This window comes from Aethalodelphis obliquidens, unplaced genomic scaffold, assembly GCF_003676395.1.
Source record: "Aethalodelphis obliquidens isolate GAN/ISIS:26980383/991018 unplaced genomic scaffold, ASM367639v1 scaffold31, whole genome shotgun sequence".
Classification (NCBI taxonomy): domain Eukaryota; kingdom Metazoa; phylum Chordata; class Mammalia; order Artiodactyla; family Delphinidae; genus Aethalodelphis; species Aethalodelphis obliquidens.
The window spans coordinates 10,598,889-10,625,719 of record NW_020837975.1 but is presented as its reverse complement, the minus strand read 5'-3'; the positions used below and the strand labels follow the sequence as shown (position 1 = coordinate 10,625,719).

Below are 26,831 nucleotides of genomic sequence, written 5' to 3'. Positions count from 1 at the left end.
GGCACCTTGGGAATTGTAGTCTTGGGTGTTGAGCGCTGTGGCCCGAGGCGCTGACTCACTGGGACCCAATCAGCAGACAGCCAACTTGCCCTCCGCGTAGCAATTGGCTGGAATTCAGCGGCCGCCCACCCCGTGGTGCCGTCTTGCGGGCGCTGGTGAAGGGAGCTTCGCGGCCGGCAGAGTGAGAGTAGCTGCTGCGTTCCTGGCCACCTTCGTCCGCGTTACCACAGTGCGGCCATGGCAGAACCGCTGCCCGCGTCCGGCGGCCTCACCGATGAGGCCGCCCTCGGCTGCTGCAAAGACCCGGACCCCAGCACCAAGGTGGGCGCAGAACCTAATTCTCCAGAGTCGGGGCCCGCCGTGCGTGGCGCGACTGGGACCCCAAGGAGGGAGCAGTCCCTCGGGCTCAACCAGGCCTTGCTTGGGCTGGATGATTCGAACTCTGGATTCGAACCCCATCCTACCACCACTGCAGCTCTGCCCGCCTTGGGCGGATCGGAGTGGGCTGGGAAGAGGGCCAATGGTGTCCAGTGGGGGATCTGGAGAGGGTACGTTTCTTCAAGTTGTTTGAAAGACTGCGATCCTGCTTGCTTTAACTTGCTTGATTTGGGACGGTAACAGGAAACCATGGCTAACCCAGGGTCAGAGCTCTTGTCTGTGGGTGTGCGTGTTCCCCAGGGCAATAGAGGTGGAGGGTAAGAAAGGAAGTTTCTGAACTCCAGTCTACGTTCGAAGGTCTACGGGCCGGCTTTTCCCAGCCGGGATCATTTTCTGTAACTGTCCTGGCTCCGCGTTTAACTCCTCCAAACCAATCTGATAGCTCCTGACTTTAGCCGCGCCCAGAATTTCCCTTTGGGTTGGCCTTTCCGGTTGCTCACGGGCGCACTTTGCTCGGTGGCCCCAGGAGAGATTGGCAGAATCATGGAGCTTAGATTCGAAGGGAATCTTGGAAATTCCTTCACAGACCATCTCATTGCAGCTGAGACCCAGTTAGAGGAATGACCAGTTGCATATGAAGACTCTCATCCCTTCAGCTTGCTTAACAGGTCTATACTGAAAGTCATTGTAACTCACTCAGGTGTGGTGCCTCCGGGCGTTGTCAAGATCAGACCGGGCAGCCGCTCCGGGGGTTTACTCCAGTGTACTCATCACTGTCAGAAAACGCCTTTGTATGTATTCATTTGACTGGGGAAGTTCTAAAATCCCTGAAGTTTGAGTATGTGCTTTGTACAGACCTCTAAGACCGGTTGGTGACTTTAGTCCCTTCTTGCTCTTTGCCTTCAGGGTGGAGAGTCAGACACTTCTAATTGCTAAAGCCTTTGACTAGCACCTGGTAGTACTTAGCTTAGGAAAAATGTTAGTCACTGCAAAATTAAGAGGGAAGAAGTAAATATATACATTTCCTCTCACACTTAATCTTACTTTTGATACTCTTTAATGTTAATACCTTGTTATTTCACATAATATAGATTGAGTTATTCAGTGTAAATTAATTTCCCAGGTAACTGGGCATTTTATATACAGGACTATTAAAAAAAATATTTGAAGGAGAGCTTGATAAAATTGATTGAGTACAGTTCTTTGCATTCTTAATCTACACCTTTTTTTTTTTGGCTGCGTTGGGTCTTCGTTGCTGCAAGTGGGCTTTCTCTGGTTGCGGAGAGCGGGGGGCTACTCTTCGTTGCGGTGCACGGGCTTCTCATTGCGGTGGCTTCTCTTGCCGAGCACGGGCTCTAGGCGTGCGAGCTTCAGTAGTTGTGGCTCGCAGGCTCAGTAGTTGTGGCTCGCCAGCTCTAGAGCAGAGGCTCAGTAGTTGTGACTCACGGGCTTAGTTGCTCCGCGGCATGTGGGATCTTCCGGACCAGGGCTCAAACCCATGTCCCCTGTATTGGCAGACGGATTCTTGCCACCAGGGAAGTCCTACACACGCTTAATTTATATCAATTTCTCTTGATTAGAAGGTTTTTGTTTGTTTTTTGCCACGCCATGTGGTATGCATGATCTTAGTTCCCTGACCAGGGATCGAACCTGTGCCCCTGCATTGAGAGCATGGAGTCTTAACCACTGGACCTCCAGGGAAGTCCCAGTAATTATTTTTTGAGATTAGTTGTTTTGCACCCTAGAAGCACCGTATGGGGGACATAAAATGGAGTATATAATAGCAGCTGGGATATACTGAGTGTGCCAGGCCCCGGTTTGTTATTTTAAGTACATTACTTAATTTAATCCTCACAACAACCCTGTGAGGAAGGCAAAATTATCTCCGTTTTATATATAAGTAGACAATGGCACAGAGGTGTTGAGTAATTTGCCTAGCGAGGAACCCACACTCCCTATTGTGCTTCTAGAGTACTGATTACAGCAGTAATTTTGGAACTTGACATGAAGGAAAGTAGAAAACCTAAATGAATTAATTCAGTCTGATCACTGATCATCTGCTATATGTAAAGAGCATGGTAGATACCTTGGGGGACATTCAAATGAACAAGATGAAGTTCCTCCCTTCACCAAACATACACCAACTCTAACATAAGATGGAACTGGGATTATGTGCTTTTGAAATTATAAAGCACTGTGGGAGCGCAGAAAGTAGAGATTTTCAAAGGTGGCATCTGTGGTATACACAGGGTATTTGGAGGCTGAAGACCTGCGTTTGAATCCCCAATTCTATCATTGGCTATAGTGATCTTAGCAGGGTGTAAACAAAGCTGCTATAAGGATAAAATGTATCTATGATCTTTAAGCTATGAAAAGCAATACAATTCAAGGTTGAATTTCAACTGTGGATATCAGGGAATGCGTCAAGCAGAAGGTGGGGGTGAGTCTAGGCCTTGAAAGATGGATGGGGTCCCAACATCACATGGGAGACGGTTACATGGGAGGGCATTCTAGGTGGAGGAAACATCTGAGCAAAAATGTGGTGAGATGGCAGAAAGATGCAATGTGGAGCATGTTCTGGAGAAATGAGTTACCTTGTTTTTGGTTCACGTTCAAGTTATCTAAGTGGTGGAGCAGTGGTGGAGAAGACTAGAATGGTAGGTTGGAGCCAGATCATGGAGAGAGCTTAGAATGTTACTTCTAAGAAAATCGAATTTTATATAGTTAGTGGGGAAGCACTGAGGGATTCAAATCATTCTACAGAATAGATTGGAGGGATCCAAGCCTGGAGGTGATGAGAACACCTAAAAGGCTCTTCCAGAAGGTGAGAAAAGTGATGAGGGCCTGGTTTGGAAAGAAGAGAGAACAGCAGTGATAGAAAGTCAACTTGTTTGTTGATTATTTGCATCTTTGTCATAAAGGCAGACCAAAGAATGTACGGCTGCACCACCTTCTGGGCTGTCTTACTTAGCTAACTTTCTTCAAAGGCCAAGTGCTTCTTTTCCCAAGTAGTGATCTCCTGAAATACATTCTTTTTACTGTCTATCAGTGTCCTTTGATAAAATTATTTGGAGTCCCTTCCCATCTGAGTGGTAAATGATGAGGTCAGGGAAAACTTTCAGTGTTGGCGACACTTAAGCTGGGTTTTACCAAATCAAAGGAGGTAGCTAGGCAGAGTTGCGGGTAGGGGTTGAGGGAAGAAAGAATGGCAAGGAAGGAAGAAGGACAATGGCCAGATGGATGTGAGTGTTCTCGGCAGAGAGAACTGTAGTATATATAAAAGCACGGTGACATCAGAGAGCTGATGCAGGGACCTACAGGTATACAATGAGACTGAAGTTACAGGCAATAGGAGTTAAGGGGAAGGTACATAAAACAGTCATTGGGATGCTCAAAGAAAATATGAACATTCTCACTTGGTTCATTTGTTTTTCTCATCCTATGAAGATTTCTGTTTGGTAAATGTGTTTTTTTTAATATATGCTTTATTATTATTATTTTATTATTATTTATGTATATTTCTCTGTGTATACAATTAAAATATATATACATTTATGATGGGGCATACTCTTTTTTTTTAACTGCTAAAGGTATGAAGTCAACACCATTTAAGGTGACCAGTTTAGTGGAGTGGTAATAAAAGATGAAGTTAGAGAAGTATGCAGCAACTGCATGTGTGTCCTTTGGGGACTTTCTTCTAAAAGTTGTGAGGTACTACTGAAGGATTGATTTTTTTTTTAACATCTTTTTTTTTTTAAATAGATTTTATTTATTTATTTATTTGTTTATTTTTGGCTGCATTGGGTCTTCATTGCTGTGTGCGGGCCCTCTCCAGCTGTGGCGAGCAGGGACCACTCTTCGCCGTGGCACATGGGCCTCTCACTGCGGCGGCCTCTCCCATTGTGGCTCCCGGGCTCCAGAGCGCAGGATCAGTAGTTGTGGTGCACGGGCCCAGCCACTCCGTGGCATGTGGGATCTTCCTGAACCAGGGCTCGAACCTGTGTCCCCTGCATTGGCAGGCGTACTCTTAACCACTGAGCCACCAGAGAAGCGCCTGAAGGATTGATTTTTAACCTAGAAATGACACAGTTGGCCTTTTGTTATAGAAAGATCAGTCTGGTACCATTATAGGAAGATCACTCTGGATTGCATTTGGGTTAGCCTGCAAGAAGCAGAGAGACCAGGCAGGCTTTGACAGTCGTCTAGGCAGGAAGTAGAGAGGACATGAGCAAGGTAGTAGTGATCTTTGGAAAGGCAAGGAGAAAGATTCCAGAGGGACTTGAGCAGTCAGGTTAATGGGACACTTGGATTGGATTACAGAGGGAGTGGCGAGGAAGGAATCTGAGAAGACTTCAGGGGTCTGACTTGGGCTGACACCCAAGTCAGATTCTAGAGGCATTCCCTGTTGGTGATGTAGGAGGGAATATTTATTTGGGCTGTAATTAATTTGATATTTTGACTCAGGTGGAAATGTTGAGTAGACTGGATGGAGATGTAAAACCAGAGCTGAGGTTAGAGGTATGGCTGCAAGATTGAAACTTCCCTTTTCTGAAGATGGAAGGTGGTAGAGGCAATGGAGATTTTCATTTTGATTCTGAGTAAGATTTTATATGTAAAGCTCCTTAGTAACAGTTCTAGAGAAATGAGTATCTTCATCACTAGAAAGAGAATTTGAAAGGTAGGACACAAAGTCAAGAAACTTTTTTGCCACTGTTGTAGCTTTTTTTAAAAAATATATTATTTATTTATTTATTTATTTTTGGCTGTGGTGTGTCTTCGTTGCTGTACGCAGGCTTTCTCTAGTTGCAGTCAGCGGGGCTACTCTTCATTGCGGTGCACAGGGTTCTCATTGCGGTGGCTTCTCTTGTTGCACAGCACGGGCTCTAGGCGTGTGGGCTTCAGTAGTTGTGGCATGCAGGCTCAGCAGTTGTGGCTCGCAGTCTCTAGAGCTCAGGCTCAGTAGTTGTGGCGCACGGGCTTAGTTGCTCCGCGACATGTGGGACCTTCCCGGACCAGGGATCAAACCCGTATCCCCTGCATTGGCAGGAGGATTCTTAACCACTGCGCCACCAGGGAAGTTCCCAGCATAATTCTTAAAAACCCTAGGATTTTCAGAAGGGTTATGAGCATTGGCTTCAACTTCAAGTCACCAGCGTATTAGCTCCTAACAAGAGAATCAGCCTGTCCTTGGAAGCTTTGAAGGCATTGACTTCTCTCTAACTATGAAAGTCCTAGGTGATACCTTCTTCTAATATAAAGCTATTTCATCCACACTGAAAATCTGTTGTTTAGTGTTGCCACCTTCATTCATTATCTTAGCTATTTGGATAACTTGCTGCAGCTTCTACATCAGCACTTGCTGCTTTACCTTGTATTTTTATGTTATGGAGCTGGCTTCTTTCCTTAAACCTCATGAACCAACCACTGCTAACTTCAAACTTTTCTTCTGCAGCTTCCTCACTTCTCACAGCCTTCTAGAATTGAAGAGAGTTAGGGCCCTGCTCTGGATCAGGCTTTGGCTTGAGGGAATGGTGTGGCTGGCTTGCTCTTCTATCCAGACCACTAAAACTTTCTCCATGTCAGCAATAAGGCTGTTTTGCTTTCTTATCATTTGTGTGTTCACTGGAAGAGCACTTTTCTTTTCCTTCAAGAACTTTTCCTCTGCTTTCACAGTTTGGCTAACTGGTGCAAGAGGCCTAGCTTTCAGCGTGTCTCAGCTTTTGACACACCTTTCTCACTAAGCTTAATCATTTCTAGCATTTGATGTAAAGTGAGAGACATGCAACTCTTCCTTTCACTTGAACACTTAGAGGCCATTGTAGGGTTGTTAATTGACCTAATTTCAATATTGTGTCTCAGGGAATAGAGAGGTCCGAGGAGAGGGAGAGAGATGGGGCAATGGTCTATCAGTGGAGCAGTCAGAACACACACAATTATCAATTAAGTTTGTCATCTTATGTGGGCATGGTTCATGGCACCCCAAAAGGATTACAATAGTATCATCAAAGATCACTGATCACATATCACCATAACAAATACAATGAAAAAGTTTGAAATATTGTGAGAATTACCAAAATGTGGCACAGAGACATAGAGTGAGCAAATGCTCTTGGAAAAATGGCACCGACAGACTTGCTGGACACAGGGTTGCCACAAACCTTCACTTTGTAAAAAACAAAAAACAAAACAATATCTGTGAACTGCAACAAAGTGAAATGCAATAAAACAAGCTGTGCTTAGATAAAACAAAAACAGGAGGACTCTGAAAAGCAGAGAGAATGGCAGACTGGCTAGGGACCTTGAGACCCTAGGAATAACATAACATAACATAACACACACACACACACACACACACACACACACACAAGCTATGCAAAGAGTGTATGCAAAAACACTATAGATAAATCAAAATGGAATTATAAAAAAAAATTCCAGTGACCCACAAGAAGGCAAAGATAAAAAGAAAGGACAAACAGAAAACAAAAATAAAATGGCCAATTTAAGCCCTAATATTTCAATAATTACATTAGATGTAAGTATACCAATTAAGACAGATATTGGTGGAGTGGATTTAAAAGCATGCCTCAAGTTATCTATTTGTGAGGTGATGGGTGTTAACTAAATTTGTGGTAATCATTTCTCAACATATGTAAGTTGAAGTCATGCTGTATACCTTAACCTTATATAATACTGTATGTCAATTATATCTTAATAAAACTGAAAGAAAAATAAAAACATACCCCACCTATATGCTGTCTACACGAAACTTACTTCAAATGTGATGACAGAGGCAACTAAAAGGATGGAAAAAGATATGTAAACATTAATCAGAAGAAAGCAGGAGTGGCTATATTGTTTCAAATGCAGTAGACTCTAGAGCAAAGACAGTTATCATAGAGAAGTACATTATATAATGATAATAGGGTCCATTGACTAAGAAGACATAGCAATCCTAAATGTGTGTGCCTCAAACAATAGAACTGCAAAAAATAAGTGAAGCAAAGACTGATATATGGAAGGAAAAAGAAAAATCCACAGTTTTAGTTGGAGACTATACTCCTCTCTCAACAATTGATTGAACTAGACAGAAAATTAGCAAGGATATAAACAAACTCAGCAACACCATCAATAAACAAGATCTAATCAAGATTTATAGAACATTGCAGCCAGTAACAGCTGAATACGGGCATACCTTGTTTGTATTGCACTTTGTAGATACTAGGTTTTTTTTACAAATTGAAAGTTTGTTGCAACCCTGCATGGAACAAGCGTGTTGGTGCTATTTTTCCAACAGCATTTGCTTGATTCTCTCTGTGTCACATTTTAGTAATTCTTGCAATATTTCAAACTTCCACTGTTATATTTGTTATGGTGATCTGTGATCAGTAACCTTTACAACTCACTGAAGGCTCACATGATGGTTAGCATTTTTTAGCAATAAAGTATTTTTAATTGAGGTATGTACATTTTTTTAGACATAGTACTATTGCACACTTAATAGACTACAGTATAGAGTAAACATACATGCACTGGGAAACCAAAAAATTTGTGACTTTTTTAAAAAAATATTTATTTATTTGGCTGCGCCGGGTCTTAATTGTGGCACATAGGATCTTTGTTGCAACATGCGGGATCTTTTAGTTGCAGCATGTGGGCTCCTTTAGTTGCATCATGCAGGCTCTTAGTTGCAGCATGCAGAATCTAGTTCCCTGACCAGGGATTGAACCCCCTGCACTGGGAACGTGGAGTCTTAACTACTGGACCACAAAGTCCCTGTGTGACTCTTCATTGTGATCTTTGCTTTGTTGCAGTGGTGGCAAACCCATGATATTACCGAGGTATGCCTGTATAGTTTTTTTTTCAAGTGCACACAGAAGAGATACCAAGGTAGACCATATCATGGGCCCTAAAACTAACTTCAACAAACTTGAAATAATTGAAATTATATAGGGCATGTTCAACCACAGTAGAATCAAACTAGACATCAGTGGCAGAAACATAACAGGAAAATCTCTAAAAACTTGGAAACTAAATAACACATTTCTAAATAATCCGTGGATCAAGAGGAAGTCTCAAGGGAAATTTTAAAAATTACATTGAACTGGATGAAAATGAAAAGAGCATCTCAGCTAAGACAGTGCTAAGAGGGAAATTTATAGTATTAAATGCATATATTAGGAAATAGGAAATGTCTTAAATCAAGAATTTGTTTCCTCCTCAAGAACCTAGAAAAAGAAGAGCAGAATAACGCAAAGCAAACGGAAGGAAGGAAATAATAAAGAGCAGAAATCAATGAAATTTAAAACAAATTAGAAAAAAATCAGTGAAACAGCTGATTCTTTGAAAAAAACCAACAGAATTAACAAACTTGTATCAAGACTGACAAGAAAAGAGAGAAGACACGAATTACCAATATCAGGAATGAAATAGGGGATACCACTACGGACTGCAGACAAGAGAAGGGTGATAAGGGAATACTGAAAACAGTTCTACATACATAAATTTGACAACTTACATGAAATACACCGATTCCTTGAAAAACACCAACTACCATAACTTACCCATATGAAATAAATAATTTGAATAGTTCTATAACATAAGGAAATTGAATTCATAATAATCTTTTTTAAAAAATATCTTCAGTTCCAGATGATTTCACTGGAGCATTCTTCCAAGCATTAAGGAAGAATTAGCATCAATTCTACACAATCCCTTCAAGAAAATTGAAGAGGAAGGAACACTTTTATTCATTTTATAAAGCTGTCATACTACCCTGATATCAAAACTAGGTGAAGACAGTACAAAAAAAAAGAGATATTACAGACCAATATCTTTCATAAGTATGGATGTAAAAATCCTTAACAAAATATTAGCAAATAGAATTCAGTGGTATATAAAAAGAATCGCATACCATGATCAAGTGAGGTTTACTCCAGGTATGCAAGGCTGGTTCAGTATTAAAAAAAATCACAGTAACTCACCATATTAGGAAGCTAAAGAAGAAATATCACATGACAAAATTCAACACCATGATTTAAACACTTTTGTTTTTTCAGAAAAAATAGGAATGGGAGGGAACTTCCTCAACTTGATAAAGAGCATCTATGAAAAACTTAAGAGCTAACATTATACTAAATGGTGATGCTTTCTCCTTAATTTGGGGAAACAAGGCAAGTTTGCTCTCACCACTCTTATTTGATGTAGTGCTGGAAGTTCCAGCTGGTACAGTAAAGCAAAAAAGGAAATAACAGTCAGGCAGATTGGAAGAGAGAAATAAAACTGTCCCTATTTGCAGATGACATGATTGTCTACATAGGAATCTTAAGGAGTCTAAAAACCCTGGAACTAGTAAGTGAGTTCAGCAAGGTTGCAGAATACAAGATAAACATACAAAAATCAATTGGATTTCTATATATTAGCAAAGAACACATGAGCACCAAGATTAAAAATACAATACCATTTACAATTGCTCCACAAAATTAAATATCTAGGTATAAATCTATCAAACATGTACAGAATTTGTATGCTGAAAATTACACATCGTTGATAAAGGGAATCAAAATCTAAATAATGGAGAGACATACTGTGTTCATGATTGGAAGACTCAGCATAGCAAAGATGTCAGTTCTCCACAAATTGGTATACATGTTTAACACAGTCCCTATCAAACCTTTTCTCTTTAGATATAGTCAAGGTTATTCTAAAATTTATGTGGAAGGCAAAGAGAGTAGAATAACTAAATCTTGAAAAGAATAGGGTGGAAGGAATCAGTCTACCTGATTTTAAGACTCACTGTATAGCTGCAGTAATCATTACTCCATGGTATTGTCAGAGAGATAGATATAGATCAGTGGAAAAGAGTAGAGAACCCAGAAATAGACTCACACTAATAAACCCAACAGATTTTTCACAAAGATGCAAAAGCAATTCAGTGGAGAAAGGACAGATTTTTTCAACAAATGGTGCTGTAGCAATTGGCCATCCATAGGTAAAAAATGAAGCTTTACCTGAGTTCACATCTTATACCAGAAAATCCATTTAGAGGTGCTCAAAGGGACCTTCACTTTGACCCTTTGGTTCACTCCCTGCTCCACTTTTTATAGTTTTGTCAGGATTACATTGTAGGCACGTAGTACATGTACTAGAAATATCCCTGATTGTACCTTTAAAGTTTTTTCACAGTAGTTTTAAATTAATTAGATTTGGAGATTGCCCACCCCGACCCTCACAAAAGACTGATTATTTCTATCATTCTTCCTTTTTATAAGGCAAAGGAGCAAATCTTTGTTACCTTGTAATCATCCCAGAAAACCCAAAGATAGTTTGAGCATAAAAGACATCTTTTATTATTCTGAATTTAGAGCATAATAAGGAAAAGACAAAGTTAAGAACTGTCTCATGAGACAAGACATCAACTTTAGTCTTTTTTAAATGCAAGATATATTTATTTCAAACAATATTTTAGAACCATAGCAATAAACAGTGATTTTTAGAAACTTTTAAAGAAAGGAACATTTTTCCAAGATCATTCAAGTGTTTATCAAAAGTAGCAGAGGTATTCTGTTACAGAGAGTTAGCAGAATATCTTGGTGATAAAAAGAAAACTGTTATCTGAGCATAGAATAACTTGATCATCTTATAAAAAGCAAGCCCTGCTTGTTTTTTTATATCATCCAAATAATACTTTGGCAACAAAGGATTTACACACCTCTATTTTTTATGAATAACTCCACTAACATTGAATATACTTTTAATCTTTTTGGCATGTATAGACTCCTTTTTACAAGTTAAAAATGATTTTAGAGTTTATATTTGTGTTTTCTTAGAAATAATCTATCATGTTAAGTCTTCTCAGTCAGAAAAATGGTGTATCTTTCCATTTTTTAAACTATTTTTTCCAGCTTTATTGAGATAAAATTGACATATAACGTGTATGTCATATACCATGGGCATGTCCAAGTGCTTCTAAAGCAGCGTTTTAAATGTCTTCATATATTCTATTATGCCTGTGTCATAATTTATCTATTTCTTCATTGTTAGAGGTAGGTTAGCAAGGTAGTTGAAAGCAAGGACTTTGGAACCAAACTGTTTGCACTGCAGTTTTTGCTCTGCCACTTACTTTCTTAGCAGTAAAATGGGGATGGTATAATACTTATCTCAGAGAGTAGTTGTGAAGATTATATAAGTTAATTTCTGTAAATCATTTAGAACAGTGTCTGGACCATAGTTACTGTGTAAATGTTGTGATGAATGTCTTTATACATAAATCTTTGTCCAAGTTTCTAATTATTTCCTTACATAGATTTTTAGAAGGGCAACATTTTGATCGATGAGTATGAACTCTTTAAGACTTTTAAAGACTCTTCAGATCCAAATTGCTTCTTAGAAAGATTGTAGGATAGGTATAAGGTTAGGATAGGATAAGGATAGGGATAGGATAAACAGGGTTGTTGAACTTGTTTTACAGCACTTGGCACAGAGTCTACAGAAAAGAAAAACAAACAAAACAACAACAAAAAAATCCTCTCTGACTAAGGTACCTGGATTTGAACATAGCCTTTATGGACTGAACACAGGTATTTAATAATAATAAAGCCATGATGGACTGAGGGGACAAAATTTCTTTCTTCTTAAACAGTGTGTTGCAATGGTGGACTGTTGGTATTTTGTTACAGGAAGCAAAATTAGTGTTGATAACAAGTAGTAAAAGTTAAAGGTGTTTAATATATACTGTTTCCCTTTAGGATTTTCTCTTGCAGCAGACCATGCTGCGAATTAAGGATCCTAAGAAGTCATTGGACTTTTATACTAGAATTCTTGGAATGACGTAAGTAAACTGTTTATTGGTGCCTATAATGTTTAAATACATAGCTTTGCAAATATAGGGAATGTTTTCAGATCCATTGTAAAAATGGATTAAAGTTTGCTTCAAAGGTCACAAAAGTCCTTTTGGCCAGGAGTCTGGGACTAGGCTTGACTGACTAGGGGTTCTGTCAGGTCCCTCTCCTCTATCCCAGCCAGGCTCACTGGGCAACATGACACCAATACTTGCATTTTCTCTGACTCCCTTCTCTCTAAGAGCTGCCAGTTAAATCCTTAATGTGTCCAGACTGTTTTGATGTTATGGCCACTTTTAGCCTCTTGTTTACTTCAGAAAAGATATAGCTATTAAGACACAATACTTAGAAAATGAATGAGTTTTAGGTAAACTCATTCATTTTCTAAGTTTTAGGTAAACTGGCCGTCTATTCCATTTTTATAGGATGTGTTCTCTTTTGCTGAATAGGTAATATTCACTGATCTTATAATCTTTAAGACATATTTCTTTTTCTTGATTTGTTTCCCAAAATAACATGAGGGTTTTTATTTGTTTTGGGTAATATAGATACATAAAGAATAAAACAATCTTTAATTTACTGCCCAGATAACCTCCATTGACATTGAGAGAAAACTTCAAGTAATACAGTATATGTCTATGTTAGAAAATCTGACCAATTCTGAGAAATACAAAGTGAAAAGTGACAGCTTCCGTCCCCCAGTCCTCTTCAAAGATAACTGCTGTTAACAGTTTCTTATAATTCTTTCCAGAAAAAGTAGTTTTGTATGTATTTATGACATATTTAAAGGGCAGAATGAAACCAGATTTACTGGACACGTGCTATTTGCCAGGCACTTTATATCTCATTTCGTTGTCTTCACAGTAGGTTTATGAGATAGCTTATATCCCTATTTTACATGGAAGGAAGAAACCAAAGCTTAAAGACATTAACTTAATGACCCCAGATTCCACAGTGGGCACATGGCAGAGCTGGAATTTGAATCCAGGTTTGATCAACTCCAATGTTGACCTTGTTTTTAAAGAGCCCCCAACTAGGGTACAACTTGACATTATATTGAAAGATATGCTGAGCTGAGAAAAGCAAGTTAAAACAGGTTCAAGTGTTCCATTTCCCATCTGATTGGTCCGTCTGCTTTGGTAGGTGCAGAGATAGTTTTCAGAATTGGAGTATTTGAGGTGTTTGATACATCATTATAAACAAGTTAGAGTAAATCTTATTTGTGATGAGTCAGTACATAGCTCTTAGTGGGCCAAGGCATATAACATGACAGTAATAAGTAAAAGATTTGGAACAGAACTCTAGAAACTTTCCATTTGCTATGCTGCAACGATTCCCTCTTGTTGATTTTGAATGAGGTCGTGTTTGAGCATTTAATCCTCCCTAATCTAAAGAAAATTGTATTGTGTGTATCTTCATTCTACCCTACTCCTTGCAAAATAATCTTACCCTCTTTAAACTCAGTTTGGAGGCCACGACTTCAGTGAATCTTCTCAGAACCTCAGGATGAGTAATTCATCACGCACTCTCATGATCAGTCTCTCCTTTTCCACTGCTCTTTCCCCTCAACCTACAAAAAAGCTTAAGTCTTCTCTATTCTAGGATAATTCTTGCCCTCCGCTCTCTTGCTGTCCTTCCCGTCATCATGACCATCTGTACAGGTAGACCACCACTTACTGTTTCACTTGCTCACCTCCCATTCTCCAGCTTCTGCTGTCGCATGCTGCTGAAACTGCCCTCACAGGACCTTTCCATATCTGCTCACCTCTTCTCAGACCTAATCCTGTCTGACCTTTCTGCAGTATTTGATACTGTAACCACTTTATTGTTGACATTCATGTCTTTTGTGATATTAATCTGTCCTTCTCTCTTAACACCTATCCTCAGTTTCCTAGGAGTTTTGGCATAGTAAGAACTCAATAAATTTATTTTTCTTTAACTCAATGTCGTATAGCTGAAAGAACAATAAGGTGTGATGTGTTATATTTTTCACTAAAAATAAATAAAATTTTCTTTTGAAGATACCTTTTGCCATTTATAAGCAAGTACCATAAATCCAACTAAGTTTCATTATATTTGAAGAATTGATGAATTACAAAAGTTTCCATTTTTATTTTTACTTTTTATTTTTTTTGCGGTCCGCGGGCCTCTCACTGTTGTGGCCTCTCCCGTTGCGGAGCAACAGGCTCCGGACGCACAGGCTCAGCGTCTGTGGCTCACAGGCCTAGCTGCTCCGCAGCATGTGGGATCTTCCCGGACTGGATCACGAACCCACGTCCCTTGCATTGGCAGGCGGACTCTCAACCACTGCGCCACCAGGGAAGCCCAAAAGTTTCCATTTTAAAAAAAATTTTTATTTCACTGATATATATAGATGAATAAATATTTTTAAATTAGACTTTTTAAAATTGATTTTCCTTGCTTTTTCTATTAAAACAGCCTCACCAGGCTTCCCTGGTGGGGCAGTGGTTGAGAGTCCGCCTGCCGATGCAGGGGACGCGGGTTCGTGCCCCGGTCCAGGAAGATCCCACATGCCGCGGAGCGGCTACACCCGTGAGCCATGGCCGCTGAGCCTGCGCGTCCCGAGCCTGTGCTCCGCAACGCCAGAGGCCACAGCAGTGAGAGGCCCGCGTACCGCAAAAAACAAAACAAAACAAAAAAAAACAGCCTCACCACGTACAGCTCTTATTCTTAGTAGAACTTGAATATTGTTATGTTGATTTTAGTATGAATCAGCTTTTCCTATTGTTAATTGATTCAGACTTGTTGTTTAATTTCAGACTACTCCAAAAATTAGATTTTCCCACTATGAAATTTTCACTCTATTTCCTGGCTTATGAGGATAAAAATGACATCCCAAAAGATAAAGATGAAAGAGTAGCATGGGCATTCTCCAGAAAAGCTACACTTGAACTGACACAGTGAGTATGAGTTTTTATTTTTTTTATATACTCTACATTTTTTTGAAGCTTATTTTTTTTAAACTTTTTTTCCTTTCTTATCAGCTTAATTCAAACCAGGTCTACCTAATCACTTTCAACTTGTAACAGTATGTTTGAGTATTTTATATGGATCTTATGGTCTTTGTATTGTTCTTGTGGCATGGATAGGGCAAGTGAGATCATTTGCCTTTTAGATGGAGAATATAAGACTGAAATGGCAAGATATTTTTCCAACGGTAGCTAATGAATGTTTAGGTACTGTAAGTAAGGTCTTCATAATTTCAGCATTTTTGTTGAAATTGGCATTCCCCTTCTTTCTTTTTTATTCTTTATGTTGTTTCTGTGCACCCGCTAAAAACTATCAAAAGACTATTTGTTTCAGGGTGTGTGATTTAATGTGTCCCCTGATTCAAAACAGCCCTGGAATCAGAAAGACCTAGACATGAGTCTTGGCTCTGACAATACCTCTGCGACCCTAAACAAGTTATATCACCTCCCTAAGTGGCAGTCTCATTTATAAAATGCAGATACTCAGATCTAGCCCTTGGAGCTGTTCTGAGGACTTAAAGAAGTATAAAGTACTTAGCACAAGAAATGATAGTTGCTATTATTATAATTATTGTTCTTATCCAGATGCCTAGTTTTATTGTCTCCTTAGTCATTCTTTGCCCATTAGCTCTTTCTATAGTTGAAAACTTAATATTTACAGTAACAGATTAGACCAAGTATATTAAGTAGCATATATACATGGTAAGATTTCAAAGATTGTTGCAGCTTTCTTTTCAGAATATCTGTTCTCCAGGTCACTTGTAATTATGTTTTCCCTCCTTTTGTAGCAATTGGGGCACTGAAGATGATGAGGCCCAGAGTTACCACAGTGGCAATTCAGACCCTCGGGGATTTGGTATGTTTGCCTATTTGTGTGTAATAAACATGGATTTGTGTGATTTTTCCACTGTGTACCTATTTATGATTGTAAGCAATCTAAAACATTAAGTATAACCAATTTGTTAGGAGTATGGTTATTTTTATTTTCCACAAATAATTTTATTTAGGAGTTGTTTAATTTCATCATCTCAGTCTAAACTTTTTACATTTACTCTCTCACAATGATTTTACTTTTCAGTTTCAGTATTATATTTCCAGTAGATGTTTTAATTTAAAAAACAGAAAAACAAAAATGATGGTTAATAATAATCCTGATTTCTGCCAGCATACACTTCTGCCTTGATCTCAAATCTCTCAACCAAAACAAGAGTATTACCAATTTAAATTGGCTGCTGTGTAGTCAGTATCAATAATAAGCCCATTAAGCATGAGTAAATGGTTACTCTTTTGTGTTGTAGGTTATTCTTAACAGATCAAACTATTTATGAGCCAGTATTGGGCTATGTTAAATAATTTATAATTCAGAGCAACTAATTAATTTATTATACCCGGCCAGTTAGATTCTTGTTCTTTAATGTATTATAGGTTTTGAACCAGCTTGATTCAGTCTGTTTTCAGATGCCTTATGTTTTGAAATAAACTAGTTTTGGAAGCCACTTGTGGCACATGGGTACCCTGTTGTAATTTTTCCTTCTTTCTCTCTGCCTTGTTTTGGGGGTGATTACCTAAGGTCACATTGGAATTGCTGTTCCTGATGTTCACGGTGCTTGTAAAAGATTTGAAGAACTGGGAGTCAAATTTGTGAAGAAACCTGATGATGGTGAGTCTGCTACTTGTTTTCTTCAGGCCTATGTTTAGTTATATAACATTTACTAAGTACCCACAGAGGGTACTGTTGTAATAAAATCATTTTGGTTGCAAGTAACTTGGAATTCTACTCCAGCCAGCTTAAGGAAAGAGGGGAAATGATTGGAAGAATACCTAGTTATCTCAGGGAACTGAAAGGCAGCACCTAGGGTGGCTTCACATGGGACTAGTCACAGGATCTAGAGAGCTGTCAAGGACCTAGGCTCTCTCTCCACCCTTTGACCCTACCATTCTCTCAGTGACACCAGCTTTCACTCTCTCGGGTATATCTAACCACCCAAAAAAGTAAGTTCCTTAAAGTCTGTTTCATCTGCTGTTAATGTAACTACACCAAGTCTCTTCAGTTAATAATTTCCTGAATTTTTTTTCATCCTTTTTCAACCTTTGCGTGTCCTTCAGTTTTACATATATTGCTTGACATAGTATATATCTGGATTTTGTTGGATTTACATGTATTATAATTATTTTATTTAGATCTGTTTTTGCCACCATAATTTACTATTTAATTTTCATTTGAAATATTTCACTGTTTCATTTCAATCCTTTGTTTTTTTCAATTAGGAGATTTGATATCCAAATATCCTCCTCCCTAGTAAGGAAAGAACTTGCTTCCCTCTACCTCCATTATGTTGCTGTTACTCAGGCTGGGATATTATTGATTTATTTTTCCTTTTTCTTTGGCTTTGGCTTTTTATTTTAAGGTAATAAATATATCAAGGTATATATTTTTTCTCCATAGATCTCTTGCAGCATCTTTCAGATTTTTCCGTTCCTTTATTAAGTACCTCAACCAAAACTGTTTTTAAAGGGTTTGTGAGGCAAAACTCTTGAAGCTCTGTATGTCCCAGAACCATGCCTTTATACATATGAATGACAGTGTTGTTGACTGTAAAATCTTAGGTTTATTTTCCTTCAGTCTTGAAAGTACATCTGTATTGTCTTATTTTTCCCATCCAGTGTTGCTGCTGAAAAATCTGATTTGTGTTCCTTCATATAGTTTCTTCTGTTTTGTTCTAGAGGCTTTTTATATTTGTTATTTCTTTGTCCTTGCCTTCCTTCTGGGAGATTTCTTCAAACTGGCATACCAGTTAGCTAATTTTTCCTCAGATGTGTCTGTTCTTATATTTATCTTCTGTATTCTCACCTATTATGTAATTAATTTCAGCTATTATGATATTGATCCTGAATTTTTGCTGGGCTCCTTTAATGTTTTCTTGTTCTTGTTTCGTATTGGTCGTATTGAATATTCCTCGTTGCTTTTACATGTCTTAATAGTTATTGGTCCCCATTGATCTAATATTTGTTCTTCTGTTTGAATGTATAATCCATTGTTTGTTTTATAGTTATATTCCTCAAATTCTTATTATTTTGGTCTCAGAGGTCTTTTGTTTTGAAACTGAAACCATTAGCTATTCCAAACATCAGGCAGTGTGAATGGGGGAAGGCCAGACCTCAGTCCTTAAAAATCCACATGTTCTCAGGGAGATGTGCTGAGCAGAGAGAGAAAATAAGAGTTAAACACTTCACATTCTGTAGTCAGATCCTTTTCCCCCACTTTGTCCCTGATGGAGTAGTAGTATTAGTAGGAGACACTTCTGGGATTGTCTTTCCCTCACCCTGGTTGTGGGGAAAGTGAGATCAGTTGGTACCCACCTGTCTTTCTGCCCTTATCTACTCCCGAGGACATTTGAACCAGTAGTTTCAAGCCCCCCACCCCCACCCCGTGGGAGTAGGTGCCAATGCCCAAGGCACTGGGAGAAGCAAGAGCCAAACTAACAAAACTCCTGTTTATTCTCCCACAGCCTTGTGGTCCAGCCAAAAGTACCCGCTTCCACACAAAGCAGGTTAAAACAGTCACTACCCCACGCCCACCATTCCTCTCCCCAACTATCACCTCAGGGGCATTGTACTTTTTTTTTTTTTTTCCCTATTTTTTTAATCTGTGTTCCTCTGGGGTTGATCTTGAAGAAAGGAGCCAGAGATAGGAGTCAACTACTTCAGCATCTCGGTACCAAAATAAATTTCCAAGGTCACATTTTTCCATTTAAGCAAAGAACTCTACTACTAGACCTACTAACCTCTCAATCCCAGTTTTGAATTCCTGGGAGAAAGAATCTGATTGGCAGAGCTTGGGTTACATAGAATAGTGTATGACCTAAGCATCTCGGTCCTTTGGCTGTGTAGATAAGCCATGCTACCTCCTCCCTTGAGCACCTATCTACTTCCTTTATCCTCTTTAAAATAAGACAATTTCTTTGACTACTCAACTAGTAGCATGAAGTGATAATGTGCAGGTGAAATAAATACCTGATACTTACAAGATGCAGCCAGTCCCACAGTTTATTTCAGGAGAGTTTGTTTACAGCTATGTGTAGAAGATAAAATATGTCATTCTGAAAATCGTGCATCTGGGCAACACCGACAATAGAATTTTTTTAAGTTAAAACTATAAACAAAACAATGTAATTAACTAAAATGCAAATTAAAAATTGAATTAATAAAAAATGTATTTAAAATTTTTAAGGTTTTTTTTTAAAGTCTTTTCAATAATGAAAATCATTTTGTTTTACAGGTAAAATGAAAGGCCTGGCATTTATTCAAGATCCTGATGGCTACTGGATTGAAATTTTGAATCCTAACAAAATGATAACTATTATTTAGTTCTGTGAGAATGCTGCTTTGAGATTTCAGTGAAGACATTGTGGAAGGTAAAAAAGGAGACAATGTGATTCAAGATATTCATTTAACAGAAGCAACTAGGACTGATGGATTATTGTCTCAATTCAAATTGTTCTTAAGTCTATTTCCCTTTCCTATTTCAGCTATGTTTTTCACCTAACTGTTCAGTCATTCTAGTTTTAAAGTAGTGCTTTGTCTTATGTCCTTGAACGTAGTTGTATAACTGCTTTTTTAGGCAATAATTAGAACAATTCCGTTCAGAGGCTGCATTTGCCTTCTATCTTCTGACGAGATACAAGCCTACAAGTCTGCCTTTGAATCATCATTTAAAAAAAAAAAAAACCCACTTAATATGTTTTGTTGTGATTACCTTCTGAGGTTTCAGTTCCTCAGAAGTAACTTCAGAATGGGAAGTAAAGAACCCCAAACAAAAATGAAGCTTCATGTATATTTCAAATAGTATAAAGTTTATTTTACAAAAGAAAAGTTACTCTTGGGAGAAATTCAGAATTATGCTGACAAGGATGTGGATAGAAAAACTAATTTCTTCTTCGTTACAAAGTACTTTGAAAGTTGAAGGACTAACCTCTTTATTTTGGGATGGGGAAGAGGATGGGAATATTACATACTGGGTATGCAGATACGGACTAGGCTGTCACATACTTTATCTCCCTTAATCCTCCACAGTATCCTGTGAGATAGAAAGTAGGCTGGACATGCAAAATTAATGAATCCAAGGCAATATAAATAGGCTAAGGACTCAAGATCTCATCATCATTTTTAGTATTTAGATTATACCTCAAAAATTAGTACCTTGGGGCTTCCCTGGTGACGCTGTGGTTGAGAATCTGCCTGCCAATGCAGGGGACACGGGTTCAAGCCCTGGTTCGGGAAGATCCTACATGCCACGGAGCAACTAAGACCGTGTGCCACAGCTACTGAGCTTGCGCTCTACAACCCGTGAGTCACAACTACTGAAGCCTGCGTGCCTAGAGCCCGTGCTCTGCAACAAGAGAAGCCACCGCAATGAGAAACACGCGCACAGCAACGAAGAGTAGCCCCTGCTCACAACTAGAGAAAGCCCGCGTGCAGCAACAAAGACCCAATGCAGCCAAAAATAAAATAAATAAAATAAATAAATTAAAAAAAAAATTAGTACCTCACAGTACCTCCTTCACTAGTGTTCTTTGTAAAAACCTTCAAAGAGTTTGAGCATTGTCCTCTCAGCTTTCGAGCCTGAGTACCACGGTGAGGAAGAAGCAGTGGAGGAAGTCTGGAGCGTGCGGCTGCTCTGGGGATGCCTGGTTGTCCCTGTGCAAGTGGTGCTTGTGTTTCTTGTGAAGAGCCCCTACCCCAAGGTCTTCCAGATGCCAGTAATCATTTAGGATAAATTATGTTCAGTGATAACATAACTTAGTTATCAGAAATCAGCTCAGTGGTCTTCCCTGCCATGATTGACATTTTTTTTTTTTAATTTTTAAAATTTATTTATTTATGGCTGTGTTGGGTCTTCGTTTCTGTGCGAGGGCTTTCTCTAGTTGTGGCAAACAGGGGCCACTCTTCATCGCGGTGTGCGGGCCTCTCACTATCGCAGCCTCTCTTGTTGCGGAGCACAGGCTCCAGACGCGCAGGATCAGTAGTTGTGGCTCACGGGCCTAGTTGCTCCGCGGCATGTGGGATCCTCCCAGACCAGGGCTCGAACCCGTGTCCCCTGCATTAGCAGGCAGATTCTCAACCACTGCGCCACCAGGAAAGCCCCATGATTGACATTTGATAGGTTTTAAAAAACAAACTGATTTTGAAAATCTCTTATGGCACAGATAATAAGAACATCCAGTTTGTGGTTTAACTACATCTGGATTTTTTGTGGACTCTAGTGGAAGACCTTTGGGTAGGCCTTGCCAACTGTGCTTACACTGCTAGAAGCACTTTCATTTCCTTTTTGGATGGAATGGATTTATGCGAGCAGTTCAAACAAAAAGCAGTACTTATAGACTGAAGTAAAATAAAATTTTAGAAAAGACTGTGTTTAATTTGTAAACTTCTATCCAGCATGTTCTTTTAAAAAAAAAATGTGCCCTTGGGGAGTACTGCAAGGATTTTTGAAGGGGCTTGCAGACTCATTGAGAACTGGGAATAGTTGTAATTCTATACATCAGGCAAAGCACATAATTTCTATGGATAAGGAAGGGTCGGGAAGATGAGAAGAGGAAAGTAAATGGATAAAGGATTTTGGTGGAAAAAGTGCAGAGAAGAAGAGAAGACAAATACCAAAAATGAGTCATGGAAACCAGTGCTGGTACATTTTGGGTACTAGCATTACCAAGTGGGAGGGTTATTAGATTCATAAATTTAGTCATTTAAACCTTTTTTCCTCAGAAAGAAGCCTTCTCTACTTGCTAAGGAAAACTTGCCAAAAGATAGCCCTTGCTACTCCTTAAATCTGATCCCTGTATGCATTGAAAAAATATGTATTGTATCACTGGGCCTTGCTAGGGATTAGAACAATTCACTTCTAAATTAATTTATCTGAGCAGCGGTGACATGAAAGGGTGAATTAGAGCACAAGAAGTTTTCTTCTTTTCCATTATTGGACAGCCAGACTGTATAGCTTACTGTTAATGTAAAATAAATCAGTTGCTCATGAACCCTACATGAGACTCAGTTATAATACATATGGTCTGAATAGGAGCTGATGACTGTGAGAGAATCGCTACGGCTTCCCCATATAGCATTCTGACCAGGATTGCGTACAGTGTATATAAATATTCCTTGGCAACACAGCTGCCTGTGAAGAGGGTTATATCGGTAAAGATGCATGCTGCTGACAATAAGAAAAGACCTGGGTTTCTCTGGTGGCGCAGTGGTTGAGAGTCCGCCTGCCGATGCAGGGGACACGGGTTTGTGCCCCGGTCTGGGAAGATCCCACATGCTGTGGAGCGGCTGGGCCCGTGAGCCATGGCCGCTGAGCCTGTGCGTCCGAAGCCTGTGCTCCGCAATGGGAGAGGCCACAACAGTGAGAGACCTGCGTACCGCAAAAAAAAAAAAAAAGAAAAGACCTAACTCTATCAGATGTAACAAGCACTTCAGAGGTTCTGGAATGAGTTAATAGAGGATTCAGAACTATCAGGCACTCTGGTTTCCTTCCATCTTTGCCAAACTGTCATTCTTAGCAGTTTTTTGGGGGGCTAATAATACCTGTGATCAAAAACGCCTACTATGAGAACTTCCCTGGTGGCGCAGTGGTTAAGAATCCGCCTGCCAATGCAGGGGACACGGGTTCGAGCCCTGGTCCAGAAAAATCCCACATGCCGCGGAGCAACTAAGCCCGTGTGCCACAACTACTGAGCCTGCGCTCTAGAGCCCGTGAGCCACAACAAAGAGTAGCCCCGGCTCACTGTAACTAGAGAAAGCCCGTGCACAGCAACGAAGACCCAACGCAGCCAACAATAAATAAATTAATTAATTAAAAAAAAACAAAAACGCCTACTATGATTCCAGGTGTCATTGTACAAACAATGTCCAGTGAAAGAAAATAACCTGTTTTTCCTTTTGTGTCTTTAATGAGTGTAAAACCTTTCTCAAAGCTCATCAGCAGAATTCTCCTTATGTCTCAAACCAGAATTGGGTCACTCGCTTGGCTCTAATCATTGACAGAGGGACTGAGACCACTCTGACTTAGATCATATTTACTGCAGTTACCTACATGAGGGTAGACACCACATCCAAACTGAAACTGCCAGAATGGAGGAGCAAATAAGGGCTTCTGAAAAGGCGAAACAGAAACTGCAACAGGGTGAAATTGAATATTGAGAACTTAGTGGGTGCAAGCGTGCTGTAAGAAATCAGAACACATTTCCTGCCCTCAAAGAACTTGTTCTGAGATTGTGGTTCTCAACTATACCAGACTTAGCAAACCCTCCTTATTAAAACATGGGAACGTTTATAACATCTATCACACCCACTATCCTAAAACAAAATTCATATATAACTTACCTATATACACAGTTTCAAAAAGGATCAGTCCAATGCCTTTATTGTAATAAAAAGGAGAAATAAATCAATTTTTAATAAAATATGCATTTCAATATGTAAATGCCCAGATACTACTACACTAGAAAACAATGAAGTAGTCAGGTGCTTTCTCTTATATATGGAAGAAGTAAAACTGTTCAATAGCGTACTGATAACTCTATTTGGTATTTTAAAATAGAGACTAAATTCATGATTCCTGAAGAGCTATAATGTTACAACTTTATTTACTTATTTATTTTTTTGGTCACACCACGTGGCATGGGGAAATCTTAGTTCCCCAACCAGGGATCAAACCCATGCCCCCTGCAGTGTCCTCGAAGTCTTAACCACTGAACCGCCAGGGAAGTACCAGTGTTACAACTTTAAATGCATACTGATAACAGGTGTGTTTTATTGGTCACTCAAAGAAATTGAATGATGTTACTGTTGGAAACATCATTTTCCAAAATGGTGATCAATTCTCGTGGAGGTTTTGAATAAAAGAATAATATTCCTTCTGTTTATAGGGTAGTTTTGTCCCCAGTGAATATTAAAATTATACATACAAATAAGTAAAATGGAAGTTCTAGGCTCAGAAGATAAAAGCAGATGTTATAATTTTTTAATTGACATAACATTGTGTAAGTTTAAGGTGTGCAGTATGTTGATTTGATACCACCATAGGGTTAGTAACACCTCTATCACGTCACATAATAATCAATTCTTTATTGTGATGGGAATGATTAAGATCTAGTCTCTTAGCCTAGAAATCAACTACAAGAAAAAAACTTCAAAAAACACAAACATGGAGACTAAACAATATGCTACTCAATAACCAGTGGGTCACTGAAGAAATCAAAGAGGAAATTAAAAAATATCTGGTGACAAATGAAAATGGAAACACAATGATCCAAAATCTATGGGTTACAGCAAAAGCAGTTCTAAGAGGGAAGTTTATGGTTATAGAGGCCTACCTCAGGAAATAAGAAATCTCAATCTAACCTTACACCTAAAGGAAAAGAACAAACAAAACCATCCTTGGCTAGCACTTCTGCTAGTATACAGGTGGTGACCCTGGTGGAGTGACCCAGACTGTCATCTCTGAGGGGTCTGAGCCCCTGGATGACATGTCCTTTTCAGACCAGCCAGGGTTGCTGCACTTGTCCATTTGCCTTTAAAACTGGGCGTGAGCATACCAACAGGCACCTAAGTGGGTCACATGGATGCTAAGCATACTCCTAGCTGCCCCCATTGTGTAGCAGCAGCCCCACTTCTTCCTAATGATAAGGGTCACTTGCTACTGCCAGAATGGTGATTCTTCTTGTCCAAAGTAACAGGGCAGCAACCAAAGCTTAAAAGTAATGGGATTAATCCCAAAGCAACCTACAGATTCAATTAAAAACCTATCCAAATCTTAATGACTTTTTTTCAGAAATGGAAAAATTCAAACTAAAATTCACATGGAATCTCAAGGGACCCCAAATAGCCAAAACAATCTTGAAAAAGAAGAATAAAGTTGGAGGATTCACACTTTATGATTTCAGAACTTACCACAAGCCTTCAGTAATCAAAACAGCATGATACTGGCATAAAGACAGACATATAGACCAATGGGATAGCATAGAGCCCAGAAACAAACCCTCACACATATGTCAAATGATTTTTGACAAGGATACCAAGAGCATTCAGTGTGGAAAGGACAATGTTTTCAACAAATAGTTCTGGAAAAACTGGATATCCACACACAAAAGAATGAAGTTGGACCTTTATCTTAATACCATCTGTAAAAATTAGCTCAGAATGGATCAAACAAATGTGAAAGCTAAAAGTATAAAACTCTTAGAAGAAAACATGGGGGAAAGCTGCATGACTTTGGACTTGGCAGTAATTTCTTGGATATGATACCAAAACAAACAGGCAACAAAAGAAAAAAATAGACAAATTGGACTTCACTAAAATTTAAAACAAATTTAAATTAAAGACACTATCAACAGAGTGAAAAGGTAACCCACAGAATGGGAAAACATACTTGAAAATCACATCTGATAAGGAGTTAATATCCAGAATATATAAAGAACTCCTCCAATAAAACAACAAAAACAACCCAGTTAAAAAATGAGCAGAGGATTGAAAATCAAAACCACAATGAGATACCATTTGCACCTATTCAGGTAGCTATTATATATAAATGAAAACAAAAACAGAAAATAACAAGTGTTGACAAAGATGTGAAGAAATTAGACCCCTTGTTCACTGCTGGCGGGAATGTAAAACAGTGCAGCTGCTGTAGAAAACAGTATGGCAGTTCTTCAAAAAATTAAACATAGAATAACCGTATGTTCAGCAATTCCACTTCTGGATATATACCCAAAAGAAAACAGAGACTCAAACTGATATTTGTACACCAGTGTTTGTTAGCAGCATTATTCACAATAGCCAAAAGGTGGAAACAACCCAAATGTCCATTGATGGATGAGTGGATAAATAAAATGTGATATATACATACGATGGAATGTTATTCAGCCTTAAAAAGGAATGAAATCCTGAAACATGCTACAACATAGATGAACCTTGAAGACGCTGGGCTAACTGAAATAAATCAAACACAAAAAGATAAATACTGTGTGATTCCATTTATATGAGATACCTAGAATAGTCAAATTCATAGAGACTGAAAGAATGGTGGTTTCCAAGGATTGGAGGGAAAAGGAAATGGGGAGCGATTGTTGAATAGGTACAGAGTTTCAGATGGGGAAGATGAAAAAGTTCTGGAGATGGATGGTGGTGATGGTTTCACAACAATGTAAATGTACTTAATGCCACTGAGTTGTATACTTAAAAATGGTTAAAATGGTAAACTTCGTTTTGTATATTTTACCACAGTAAAAGAATTAATGGGACTCATATTGTGTGCCCTGGTGAAAGTGTCTCACTTTTTAGAAGGACCTCTAGACAAGCAGAACCTGGAGTTGTGGGGATAGGAAGCACAAATTCTCCAAGAAGATAACTGGAGCAATGGTGGTAAGAGGGGCTGCTTATATTTTCCACCACAGTTGCTGAACCCATATGATACCTATTGGGAGTATTGTACTAATCATGATAATTGATTTTGGGTATATAATGTGTCCCTTCGGTTTTTAAGTAAAAATAAAAGACACGTTTTTCATTTTCACCAAGAACTTTATTGAACAACATATCCACCCTTTTGTTCCACTACCTTCTGCCA

At 38.9% G+C, this 26,831-nt stretch overlaps 1 protein-coding gene and 1 long non-coding RNA gene across 4 annotated transcripts; one reads left to right on the top strand and one right to left on the bottom strand.

The window, feature by feature from the left end:
• Window positions 1-141: 141 nt before the first annotated feature.
• Window positions 142-26,831, top strand: GLO1 (glyoxalase I). 3 transcript variants are annotated; one of them, XM_027127140.1, is made up of 7 exons: window positions 142-321; window positions 12,123-12,205; window positions 14,996-15,136; window positions 15,994-16,061; window positions 16,776-16,865; window positions 19,485-19,620; window positions 26,782-26,831. In XM_027127140.1, the coding sequence occupies exons 1-6, from the start codon at window positions 238-240 to the stop codon at window positions 19,571-19,573; spliced, it is 555 nt and encodes a 184-aa protein (XP_026982941.1). In that variant the 5' UTR covers window positions 142-237; the 3' UTR covers window positions 19,574-19,620; window positions 26,782-26,831. The 3 variants fall into 3 exon arrangements, with proteins under 3 accessions (XP_026982941.1, XP_026982940.1, XP_026982939.1); XM_027127139.1 differs by lacking the exon at window positions 26,782-26,831 and adding an exon at window positions 26,489-26,777; XM_027127138.1 differs by lacking the exon at window positions 26,782-26,831 and having other exon boundaries at window positions 19,485-20,025.
• LOC113631066 (uncharacterized) lies at window positions 18,296-19,434 on the bottom strand. Its single transcript, XR_003437172.1, has 2 exons — window positions 19,231-19,434; window positions 18,296-18,402 (listed from the first exon to the last, which is right to left on the bottom strand). It is a non-coding gene; the product is annotated as an uncharacterized LOC113631066 (long non-coding RNA).

Excerpts from the sequence above, each read along its gene's own strand:
- GLO1 (XM_027127140.1), top strand. The coding sequence starts at position 238 with ATGGCAGAACCGCTGCCCGCGTCCGGCGGCCTCACCGATGAGGCCGCC. Across the intron at positions 12,206-14,995 it reads ACTAGAATTCTTGGAATGAC|ACTACTCCAAAAATTAGATT; the intron begins GTAAGTAAACTG and ends GTTTAATTTCAG. Across the intron at positions 16,866-19,484 it reads TGTGAAGAAACCTGATGATG|GTAAAATGAAAGGCCTGGCA; the intron begins GTGAGTCTGCTA and ends TTTGTTTTACAG.